Source organism: Bombyx mandarina, chromosome 12 (genome assembly GCF_030267445.1).
Source record: "Bombyx mandarina strain Sakado chromosome 12, ASM3026744v2".
In the NCBI taxonomy this organism is placed as follows: Eukaryota; Metazoa; Arthropoda; class Insecta; order Lepidoptera; family Bombycidae; genus Bombyx; species Bombyx mandarina.
The window spans coordinates 13,754,537-13,767,548 of NC_143219.1; the positions used below are offsets into that span (position 1 = coordinate 13,754,537).

The 13,012-nt window shown below is 39.1% G+C and overlaps 1 protein-coding gene across 2 annotated transcripts in view; it reads left to right on the forward strand.

The window, feature by feature from the left end:
* The window catches only part of bark (C-type lectin domain-containing protein bark beetle), a 48,420-nt gene extending 35,512 nt beyond the window's left edge, over nt 1–12,908 (forward strand). The window contains exons 4-14 of one of the 2 annotated variants that reach the window (XM_089732105.1): nt 16–227; nt 1,114–1,249; nt 1,843–2,062; nt 2,627–2,752; nt 3,264–3,293; nt 5,039–5,300; nt 6,011–6,212; nt 7,445–7,577; nt 8,463–8,583; nt 9,313–9,946; nt 10,688–12,908. In XM_089732105.1, the coding sequence (XP_089588231.1) occupies nt 16–227; nt 1,114–1,249; nt 1,843–2,062; nt 2,627–2,752; nt 3,264–3,293; nt 5,039–5,300; nt 6,011–6,212; nt 7,445–7,577; nt 8,463–8,583; nt 9,313–9,946; nt 10,688–10,968 (2,357 nt within the window). In that variant the 3' untranslated portion in view covers nt 10,969–12,908. The remainder of the gene's footprint in view (nt 1–15; nt 228–1,113; nt 1,250–1,842; nt 2,063–2,626; nt 2,753–3,263; nt 3,294–5,038; nt 5,301–6,010; nt 6,213–7,444; nt 7,578–8,462; nt 8,584–9,312; nt 9,947–10,687) is intronic. The other variant, XM_089732106.1, reaches the window with a different exon arrangement.
* Nucleotides 12,909–13,012: the final 104 nt, after the last annotated feature.

Here is a 13,012-nt window from a genome sequence, read left to right on the forward strand (position 1 = left end):
CCGTTAATATTTCAGATCGCGACGTCCAACATAACATATCGAACAGCGAATTCATAAAGAACAGAGACGGCGCGATCACGTATCAATCTGTCGGCGAAGTGAATCCTCTGGTCGCGATCACTAGGAACGAGATCATAGGAAACTGTCTCAAGCTGTACGGAAACTTCACGACCTGCCAGTCCGTTGTTAGAGTGGACGTACAGAATACGCAAACGCTGGTGTTTAGGGTGAGAGTTTTTATCTATTTATGAAAGTTGATTTTTTTGAGCATAGGGCCCACCGGGTGGTGAGTGTTTACCGTCGCTCATGGATTTCAGCAATGCCAAGGGCAGAGCCAAGCCGCTGCCTACCATTAAGTACTCTCCACAAGCCTCGTTTGAAGAAGGACATGTCACAGCGCTCAGGAAACACCGTAGAGGGGAGCTCGTTCCAAAGTCGGATGGTACGTGGCAAAAAAGATCTCTGGAAACGCATTGTGGATGAACGCAGTGGCTCCAGGTAGTATGGATGAACTCTACTCTGGTTGTGGGCGGTGCGATGGTAAAAACGAGATGTGAAACATTTTTATCCGCACGTAAAACATAATTCGCCTTTTCGCATTAAAAGTGTACAATTTCCAAAAATATTCAAAATTGAGTTAATATACGGAAACATTTGGTATCACCAGTATTTTTCTCATAAATACTGTCAACAGAGCGTAGTTTAGTTTTAGTTTTTTTTTTTGTTTACCTATGTTTTGACTACTATTAACAAAATTAATACATAATTTTATCTTACTTTAAAAGACAGATAATTTAACTGGTAAAAAGTAAAAATTAATGTTGCAAAGAATATTAATATTAAAGATGTGTTACCGTGGTAAACTTTTAAAAGACTCTCCTGTAAAATTAGTAAGTTTTGAGATTATACAGTTTTAATGCGAGAAGACGAATTATTGCTGGCGTGGCGACGCGTCACCGCGCTGTATGATAGTATATATTATTATATACAGTCTATAATATATCGTAGTGTGTACGGTATGCCTGTACAAAATAATATCAATGTTTCACAGCCGCCAGCCTTCCGGCGATGGCTTTTTTTAGTGTTAGATTTAATTTGTGTAATACTTTTTAGAATAATTTGGTGCGAGATAACGTCGGCGGGTTGCTCGTTAGGGCAGATTCAAGAGGCTCAGCTACGTCCCTTCGCGGCTGGATTCACAATAATCTCTTCTTCAGAAACCATGATTTACCGTGTCTTAAAGTGGAAGGTGAGCAGAATAGTTTTACCGATTAAATCTAATATTGCGAGATTAGATGAGCTTGGAATCTTTCACTGCTTTTAAATTAAGTACTTTAACCACTTTGAGACATGAAACTGAATTGTATTGTAAAAGACCTCACGTAACCATTTAACACCAGATAGGCCACGAACTCATTGACCCATCTTAGCAATAAACAAATGATCACCATTAGATGAGCTTAATACTTACTACCTACTATCTAGTATTCTATGTTAATCAGACCAGATGACATGTCTTCTAATGACACTTATCATTTATCACTGGTGGTAGGACCTCTTGTGAGTCCGCACGGGTAGGTACCACCACCCCGCCTATTTCCGCCGTGAAGCAGTAATGCGTTTCGGTTCGAGGGGTGGGGTACCCGTTGTAACTATACTGAGACCTTAGAACTTATATCTCGAGGTGGGTGGCGCATTTACGTTGTAGATGTCTATGGGCTCCAGTAACCACTTAACATCATGTGGGCTGTGAGCTCGTCCACCCATCAAGGCAATAAAAACAAAAAAACAAGTAAATCAATGAGCGATTCGTTTAATATTACCGGATAACGTTATTTGCAGGTCGTCAGTCGTCGCCGTACCAAGAGGTGACGATATACCGTAATTACTTCACCAGGAATCGGGTGCCGTTCGATGACGTCATCGTTCTGCGTCAAGTCGTCTCCAACTTCACGTACAACTACGTACACGACAACACCGGCCTCCGGATCCTCGAGGTGTCTGGCTTCGATAAAGTCAGACTTCCGATTTATCAGACCACTTCGCATAACGGTTTCTATAAGTGAGAATTTTTCGTTTTGTGCCTTTATAAGCTGTATAGGCGTATTTGTTATAACGTGATTAAATTAACTGGTTTTGAGGGAATTTGAAGCCCTTTGATCCATTAATAATGATAATGTGGTTGTCATCATTCTCTATGGCAAAAGGACGACTTTCCACAGGGCTGATGTTTTCACTCAATAGGATCGACATTCGAAATGTTTTGTTTTGTTTTCCAATTTTTATATAGACAAAATTTCCTGGAATTATTGTTAACTCGATTTAAGATTTGATATTTTCCTTTAGATCGCGGATTGTTACCGCAAAAAAAATTTTAGCACATTTTCACAATGATCACGTTAACAATGAGCTTGACCCATTAAACTTATCTATGTTATGATAACTTTCAAAGAAATTTTTATCAACGTAATCATGCTGGATAACCTAGAAAAAATGCTCATCCAATAACTTTTCTACTACGACCCAATATAGTTGCCAGAATAAAAAAAAAATATTTCACCCTTTTTTTTATTTGGCTAGCCATTAAGTCGCTTTAGTTTTAGTTTTAAAACAACCTTTTTTTTAGGAACTACGCAACAGATCGCGAAGGCCGAGCCACTATAGTCGCGGGAACAGCCGGTCAGAGCTACGTCGACAATATATTTTTCAATCCCGACAACGACTACGAAATGATTACCGTTAATCGATCTATGTGAGTTATTTAATAATAAATGTTGAAATTCGGGAATGCTATATATTCTATATGCTAATACTATCATGCAGTTAGGCGACTGTAGCTCTTCAAACAAAGACCACTCCTTCGCTTAAAAACCATATATATAAAAAGATATACTTAGATATAACATATAATTTATTAATCACGCTTCGCTATGAATATGGCTAAATGTTCGTATGACTAACACACAATCTACTTTTTACTAGGATTCGGTCTCATGTCTGAGGATAGATGGCAATGGTCACGTTTCTGATGTCTATGGGCCACCACTTAAACGATATGGTCGTGAGATCCTATACCTAATTGGAGAACCTATATTGAAATATTGACCACTAAAACTGTTAATATAAACATTAGCTTGAACATAGTGCGATAAGTCTTCTTAACTTTGAAGCAAGATATCGAATGTAAATACGATGTAAGGACGCATGTTTTTATAATTATTATTAAATTTTGCATATTTCTTTTGCATGGCTGTTCCGGATAGCTTGCTTGACTATAATCCAAACGTAATGAGGTAAGCATATATCTAATACTCTCGTATAATCACCTAAAATCGTACCATCGTACATCATCAACTATTTATTTATTTTATTTAACTAACAAATTAAATATATATTTTTAATTACATACGTGAAGGATAGATGTAACTTTTTTTTCCTACCTAAGCTGAGAGCCTCGAGAGGCTATATCAGCGTAACCTTAACTAGTAGGTGAGCTCACGGGGCTCAAACCTGATGACGTTGCTAACACTAGCCCTAGCAAGAGCCGTGCTTCGCAGAATCTACCACCGGATCGGAAACGCGACCCACTGAGAGGATCCGGCGAGAAACTCAGTGGGCTGTGTCTGTGGGTTAATTTACTTGTCGAGCCCTTCGTCGCTAGATGTAAGGAGCACCATCTCAGTTTATTAAGTGTCCGCTGAAAGAGATCCGATTAAGATGGCGCCACAGTAGCAAGTGCAAAGATTTTAAAAAATCGCGCCATAAACTAGTACAATTCAGTTACTGTTTAAAACTGCTATATTCATATAATTTCCACTTCCTACACTAACGCTATATCGGTTAGTCTTCCAATAATAACTTGCTGTTTACAGGCGGACACTTTTTAACTTGCTCCTTAAACAACATGGTGCTTTTTACTTATATCCTATATCGGTAGGCAGCCGCATGGCTCTGCCCCTGGCATTGCTGAAGTCCATGGGCGACAGTAACCACTCACCATCAGGTGGGCCGTATGCTCGTCTGCCTACAAGGGCAATACAAAAAAAACCAAAACTGCAGAGCATTAATTTGACAGGTGTTAACATCCGTAAAAAGTTATCTACTTTCAACTACTAATTATTTTCAAAACCCCTTTCTAATTTTACATAATTTATTATTATCAATGATCGATATACTGTATCTTTTTAATATAATATTAGTATAGTGTGCAAATAACATCTGTCAATTCTAGAAAATAATCTACTAATAGTCGAAAGATTATTTTAGACATGTGACTTTTTTTGTTATCTTATGTAAAATTTCACTAATAAAGACCATCGATGGGATTAATATTTAAATGTCTGTAATTAGAAATCTAGAATAGTCTTTAATTACCGAGGACAAGGTTCGCGTTGGCCATAATAGTTCTATAGGTACTAACACTTGCTTCGTCAGAAAGTGATTCAACAACCCTTTTCAACCCTCGGCAATAACTTGTTTATTTATAATATCTATCTATATATCTATAAATAGGTGATCTATATATAATTGTAAGAGTAACGTTAACGCAAAATTTTCAACGGTAAAATTTTTTTTTCATGTGCATCCTACTCCGACTTCTCAATGCACATTTAGAAATTCTTTTTATAAGATTTTTATTCAAATATAAAATTCCATGAAAAATTATTCTAAACCATACAATAATAATAAGATAATTAGTGTATCATCATCGCCGTAACGACATCAAATCTATACTAATATATAAATCTACAGGGGTTTTTATGGATGTTCCATTATAACCACTGAACCGTGCATCCGATCGACTTGAAACTTGGTATCCATGTAGAAAATACATGTACTTAATGGATAGGCTAATATTTTTATAAGTGTTGGACTCCCTACACCAGTTGCGGGAATGTTAATGATGAGAATTTTTGTGGGGGTGAGAAATAATAATGTTAAATTTAAATGCCCAGCAAAGCGGGCGATTACATACGGCTAGTACATTATAATAATATAGACTCAATTGCATCTCGTTAACAAATCACCTTGTTAACAGTTCATTAGACCTATGGCGAACCCGTATCGACGCCAAGCACAACTACTGGAGTTACAACGTGACGTTGGCGGTGGCCGGTCGCATCAGGGACCAGGCCGACGACCCCTCGCTCCTGGAGGTGGACTATCGTCCGTTCTACATGAACAACCTGACGGTGCTGGGGGGCGGCAAGTGTCCCCCGGGCTGGGACGCGCTCGCCGGCACCTGCTACATGTACGTCGGGGCTCCCATGACGTACGACGAAGCCAGACAGTTCTGCTTGGTGAGTTAGTTCGATAGCCTCTCACATTTACTGGTGGTAGGACCTCTTGTGAGTCCGCGCGATGCCTATTAAATGAATAAAAAAAAACGAACACAGAAAGCAACGCTAAAAAATACATTCTTATGTGTACTTTGAAGTCGTCGTGGCCTAAGGGATAAGACGTCCGATGCATTTGTCTTGAGCGATGCGCCGGTGTTCGAATCTCAGGCGGGTACCAATTTTTCAAATGAAATACGTACTCAACAAATGTCCACGATTGACTTCCATGGTGAAGAAATAACATCGTGTGATAAAAATCAGACCCGCAAAATTATAATTTGCGTAATTGGTACTGGTGGTAGGACCTCTTGTGAGTCCGCGCGGGTGGGCACCACCACCCTACTTATTTCTGCCGTGAAGCAGTAGTGCGTTTCGGTTTGAAGGGTGGGGCAGCCGTTGTAACTATACTGAGACCTTAGAACCTATATCTCAAGGTGTGTGGCGCATTTACGTTGTAGATGCCTATGGGCTCCAGTAACACTTAAACACTAGACAGACGAGCATACGGTCCACATGATGGCGAGTGGTTAACGTCACACATGGACATCAACAATGCCAGGGGCCGAGCTAAACCGCTGTCCCCAAGTGATATCCACGAAGGCCAATCATCATCTAAGCTAAAGCAGTAATGTCTGATCACCACTAATAAATTAACAATATCTTTGCGACAGTCCGACAACGCGTCGATGCCGTACGTGACGGGCAAGTACGAGGTGCTGTACGACTTCATCCACCGTCAGAACCAGTGGTTCCAGTACGGGGACAGGGTCTGGGTCAACCACATCGATTACGTCACGCAGTGCACCTCGTTCGCCTTCTCCTCAGTCGAGATCACCGACTGTAATCAGAAGAACGCTTTCATTTGCGAGATCGGTAAGTTTTCGAAAGGCTATCAATACTTCTTTACCTTTTTAGCCGCCTTCAAAAAAGGAGGAGGCTCTCAATTCGAATGTATTTTTGAAGTGAAAACTTCTTTAGAATCGTTGTGATTTCAAACCGGATGCAACGGAAAAAACGACAGGTAAGAGACACAAATACAAAAATGTGTAGGATGAAGCCAGCAAAGAATGAGACAGAAATATACATACTATTTAATACAGCGCCATCTGTGAGATTTTTTAATACTAACGTGTGTATGAAAGCTCTTGTAGTGAATTTTAATTTAGGATTATACGTGAAATTAAAATATCAATTCACAGAGGGCGCTACCTTACAATTATTTACTAATGACAAAATTTTACATAATAATATACTTAAGACGTTTAGGATAATTGTATTTTAATTTTGGAAGGTTTCACTTCTACCACGTGTGAATTGCACACCTTTTTTTTTTTTTTATGTTTGTTACCTCATAACCTGGGTGAATCGATTTTGATGATTCTTTTTCTATTAGAAAGCTGACGCTTCCCGTGTGGTCCCAAGTATTATACAAGTATTTAGTAAAGTTAATAGTATGTTTATGTTAAGGTTTGTTTGAATTAGCTTACAAAGTTTTTACCTCGCCGTATCGAAAATACACGACATAAGAACTGTTAAGTGTACACAATTCCGGTCGTCGTTCTCGTCGAACCCGTCGCTTGCGACGAAGGGCTCGGCGAGTAAATTAACCCACAGACACAGCCCACTGATTTTCTCGCTGGATCTTCTTAGTGGGTCGCGTATCCGATCCGGTGGTAGATTCTGCGAAGCACAGCTCTTGCCAGGGCTAGCGATTACCCACTCTAACCGGCGCCATCTAGGCGAGCTTCTGACAGCCTGCCGACCGAGAGCACTGGTGGTCGTGGTGCCGACGACCGCCGGTAAGGCGTCCCGGGGGTGAGGGTAAGGGGAGAGATATGCTCCGCACTAAGCGCTTCACTTCCCCCCTTTGCCTTTTCATGAGCTCTGTCTCATGCGAGGTTCGGACGTGGGTTGTTGAGCAACAGGAGGTTTTAATCAATGCGGCCCCGACATGCCCTGCCCTCCATCCCCAGTGGAGGGCGGAAGTCAGGCGATTTCCACTTGACCAAAAAAAAAACGGGCTGTATTAGTATAAACCCTCGAGGTTACAAGAATAGGTAGGCACAAAAAAAAGCGGACATTCAATAGAACATATTCGTCGGCAGATCCGAAAATAGTGATAGATCCGATGTCTTGGCGCGGGGACTCTCTGGCCGTGGCGTTCATCGGGGTGCTCGTAGCGGCCGTGCTCCTGGTCGGCGCTGCGCTCGTCTGCTGGTACACCAAGTCGAAGCATAGGTGAGTTTTTATCTATATAACATTTACGTTGCGGCATTTACGTTGTGGATGTCTATGGGCTCCAGTAACCACTTAACACTAGGTGGGCTGTGAGCTCGTCCGCCCATATGAGCCATAAAAATATTTAAAAAAAAAACTTATGGCAGAGTAGTCGTGGTCATGTGGAATACTTGTTTATTAAAGCCTTGACAGATGTTCTTCACAGTTCGCGGACTGAGGCTTGACGCACGCACTCGTTAAGTGGGGGGGGGGGGTGTTGATCGGTCGGTGTAATTGTAAATAAATACACTCAAACGGTTAGGTTCCACCATAATGGACAAATTAAAAGTACAAACAGCCAGCACTTAGCCGTTTACTGACGCGGAGCAACCCTGTATTCTGATTTGGAAGGTGGGACAGCCTCATGACTCAATGTAGAGGACAACACTCACGCCTCAGGCCTCATGCCTGTGACTCCTAATTTCTTTTGTACATCTACAGTAATAGTAATTGTACCATAAAACTTGAAATCGTTGGTTTGTTTGTTGCTCATACATATATTTATTTGTTCTCGATTTAACATACTTTATAACTAAAGCAGAACTAAACTTTAAGAAATGTTTGCATGAGAATGGGACCCTGAAATTTCTTAGAAGGTTCAACTTTTCTAACACCACAGTCTCAGACAGAGGAGACCAAAAAAATATATATATCAACATTAAAAGAAAACAATACTAACTCTTTAAGCTACATTCATATTTCGGACCTGCAATGTAAAATGAAGAGATCGTTGACCCCGCGTGTCAGCTGATTTTGAATACGCTTCATTGCGGGTGGTCAATAAAATTAACGCATCTTTAATTAGTTCCCAAATTATGATATGATTGATATTATTTAATCAAACAGACACGTTCAGAGATTAGAGAGGCGAAATTCAATCAGACAGTCGCTGCATTCGGTGCGGTCTATTGGAAGCATCAACGGGGGATTCCCCGATACGAACTACAGAAGGAAGATGGCGCAAATGGTAATTTTTTCATATTCTCTGGCAGTAATGTTAAATAAGCTAATCTTAGATCGGGATTCATTAGTTCTGTGTACGTTGCATTTATTTATTTACTAGCCGACCCTGCAGACTTCGCAGTGCCTCAATCGATAAATAAAAGACCTAAACTTTTGTATAAAATAAACTTAAAACAAACAAAAGGAATCCGTCCGACGGGGGACAAATCAAAGGAAAAACAAAATTGTTATTTTTATTTAATACGAGTATTTTCATATTTATTTACCTTTTAAACCTTCTCTGGACTTCCACAAATAATTCAAGACCAAAATTAGCCAAATCGGTCCGGCCGTTCAAGCAAGTCGAGTTTTAGCGAGACTAACGAACAGCAATTCATTTTTATATATATAGATTTAAATGATCACGATGAATCTCTAATTTAGTTGTCGGAAATAATAGAACGGCAATTCAAAAAACGAAATTAAATCGTAAAAGTAATTTTAATTGGTCGTGATTAATGGAATGCCGGTTATTGGCACCGTATCTAGAATTCATTCGATATTTTGATATTTGAATTCGAAGAGCGCGAAACTTACGTGACTTTAATTGAGCTTGTGTTTCTCGATCGAGCTTTTTTTTTTTATTAAGACCTCACAGTTGACGTGATGATAGGTATTCTCAAGTAAGCAAAGTCTCAGTCATATCTCAGTGTTGCCATTACGCACGTTCTAGGATACGTTATGTCGTTTTCAGAGCACCCGTTCCACGGACACTCTTACGAAGGGCTCTGATTACCGCAAGATGTTGGCTTCGACCGTCTCAATGGAGTCGATTGAGAAGAGTCAATTCAATTCCTCAATCGAAGACAACCAAAGCTTCGACGTTTACGAAGCTCACAACCCGAACAACATAATACAGCTTAAGCACAGTAATTTCGTTAAGAAACCGAACAGCCCAGAATATTCTGTGCCCCAAAACAACGCTAGGCCCTTTAATTTAGCGTTTAGGAACGACGGCTACAGAGACTCCGGTCAGAATAGTGGTGCACCCTCAATCAGCACCGTGATGACCGAAGAAATCCCGATCATTCATCACCCGGGTGGAATGAGTTCGCCTCAGGACGACGAAATGTTGTCTCCTACAAATAACGCCCAATATTACGCATCGGACACTCTGCCGCTGCGAGATCTCGGCAGATCTGATGATAATCTAGAATTCAAGAGGGATCCGGATAAGGAAGGGAAAATGTATGGGCCCTACGGTGCGCCTAATTACGGGGGTCAACCGAAGCTCTCGTTCTTGATGGAGTTGAGGTCAAAAATGCCCGATCAGCCACAAGCCGGTTCCACGCCGACCACTACGTTTGGTCAGAGAAATAATATTCCAGGTAATTTTTATTTGATGTTAACATCGATTACAATAAGTTGTTGTGCACATGTTTTAATTAAAAAAAAAAAATTGCTATACTCAAATGATGATTGGTCAGTCTGATGCTGGTGTACCGGCGGAAGATCAGCGCCGCAATACCGATTGAGTCGCTACTTTTAGGTATTGCTGAGCCGGTAACCCTTTCAAAGCCCAGCCCAGTGAGTTTCTCGCTGGATCTTCTCAGTGGGTCGCGTTTCCGATCCGGTGGTAGATTCTGGGAAGGACTGCTCTTACTAGGGCTAGTGTTAATAAATTCTCTCAAGTTGAACCCGTCAGTGCGTAACTGGAATAGCCTCTTAGGTTACCAGCGAATAGCTAGGAAAAAAAATCCAAGTCACGTTATTTTTCTTTAACTTTTATTTTTAAAATTTTTGTAATTATTGGTTGCCCCTAGCCGCAAACGTAGGCAAACGTTCCAACTGATTACAACTGATACAAAATCGAGTTAACTTTTACGCTATCGAGAGCGTTAAAAAACTAGCACTAAGCACACTGATTCTAAAATCGATATAAATCCGTTATCGATTTAAAACACTATGACAGTGTTGATATTCGAATTTTCTAAATTTAAAATTAAGGATGGATCTAAGGTAAAGTTTCTGCTGTGTGTATAAGTACCAGAAAAACATATGAGACTAGTAAATATCTCATGAGTATTACTAGCTTCTGCACCGACAATAATCGCGTGGAATTGTTACAGATCATCAGTCATACTACGAAGATAATCTACCTTCCCCTCAGCCGCCGGTATACTCCAGTCCCTACAGCGACAACACGCAATCCGAGATGATACCGAGCTACGACTCGAGTCCGCAGGATTTATCCAGAGAGTTCGACGAGTCGCCACTACCCGAACTACACCACAAATCAAAGTCCGAAGCATTACTGGAAACGAATTTCGATTTTGACGACGACACCAGCCCTTTGCCCATTTCGGAAGCCTGTCGCTCGCACAGTCAACCTTTAGAAACGGCAATGTAACATTCCATTCACTATTCTTTAAGTAATCTATATATATATAAATGAATTGCTGTTCGTTAGTCTAGCTAAAACTCGAGAACGGCTGGACCGATTTGGCTAATTTTTGTGTTGAATTATTCGTGGTAGTCCAGGGAAGGTTTAAAAGAAAATATAAAAAAAGCTCGGAATTATATAGAAACAAACAATTTTGTTTTTTCCTTTGATGTTTTCCTTGACGTGTCTTTTATCTATCGATTGAGGCACTACGAAATCTGCCGGGTCAGCTAGTAAATAATAAATAAGTTATAATTTGCGTAATTACTGGTGGTAGGACCTCTTGTGAGTCCGCGCGGGTAGGTACCACCACCCTGCCTATTTCTGCCGTAAAGCAGTAATGCGTTTCGGTTTGAAGGGTGGAGCAGCAGTTGTAACTGTACTTGAGACCTTAGAACTTATATCTCAAGGTGGTTGGCGCATTTACGTTGTGGATGTCTATGGGCTCCAGTAACCATTTAACACCAGGTGGGCTGTGAGCTCGTCCAACCGTCTAAGAAATAAAAAAATACGACTGTATTTAGTTTTAAGTGGACTAAAGCAAATTAGACTGAGTTACGTCCTTTTTTTAAATTTGAACGTAAGGTATTATTGGATTGCGCGGACGTGCAATGATAATTAAGCAAGTGTACCCCAAAAACAAAACAATCTTAAGCTAGTTATAAGTCGAATGTAATTAAACTGACCCAAACATTCAAAAACTATTTTTCTAAAATATTAATGATAATCAATAAATTAAACTTAATGATTTTAATATTATATTTTTAACACAACACAACATATTTTACAGAACATTACATGATAAATGTGCCTAATCGTTATGTTTTAATGTACATTTTATGATGATTAGTTATCCTCTTATTTTGGCACCGAATGATGTCAAGTGTAATGAAATTTAGCCGCCATTTTTTTAAGTTTTCGCGGGAATATTAAACCTATGAATTATCCGGACCCCTAAGCAGTTGACCGTCATAGAAAAGTGATATTTGTGAACATTATTATCCTGTTAAAAAAGTTTTGTATAAAATTTGCACTTGCGCAATTAATGTCTTGTTACGCCAAAAAAAATTGGTTTATTTTCTTCTACTGTGTTCGCTCTGTAAAAGTGATTTATTATTCTAACATTCCATTTCAGCGCTGTATGTATTAACAGTTTGATTTTTATTGTTATAATTTACCAGAGAAGCACGATCTCAAATGCTATAACGCATTAGAAAATAAATATTATAGGCTGAGAAAAACAGCTATATAAAAATGAAATATTTTTTCGTATTGACTTACATTACGGGATGGGAGTTGTTCTAGACAAAGATAGGATAGTGACGCTGGTGATTTAGCTTCAAGAACAAACCTCAGAAGTGTATGTTTTTAGTACTGTAAGATGTTTATATTATGGAAAACATTTTAACAGAATCGTGGCCTAGCATTAAAGTCTCATTACGAAACTGTGATTGCTAGCGATTAAAGCTAATGTACAAAATATTGAAGTTTTTAACAGCAATGTTTGCGTTTAAACCGTTTGCCTATCTACCAGCGTTAAAAAAAATATTTGTTTACGCTTGCATTGCAATAACTATGTCCGTCCTAATTGTTTTTAATCATTCATGTATTGTGAATGAATTTATATTTTGAAAAGAGTACTTATATATTAATATGTATACAAAGAATATTTCTATAAAAAATAAGTCTTTACATTATTTACATCACTTAATTATACGGTATAGAATTTATAATTTTACATTTAGATTATTTAGGTTCTAATGAATTTTGCGTGTCTTATTATCTTGAATAGGTACAATTAAAATTATGCTTTAATCAATCAGTAATATACAATGTTAGAAAATTAATCTACGAGAAACAACGTAAGTAACATATCAATAAACGGTAAAATATTTTTATAAAAACAATTGTTTTATTATTTATTAAACCTTGACCTTAGTTGTTTGCGTAAAATAATATGTACTTAGCTTAGCAGTGTGTTCCATTGCTAATTATGTTTCCTAATTTTCAT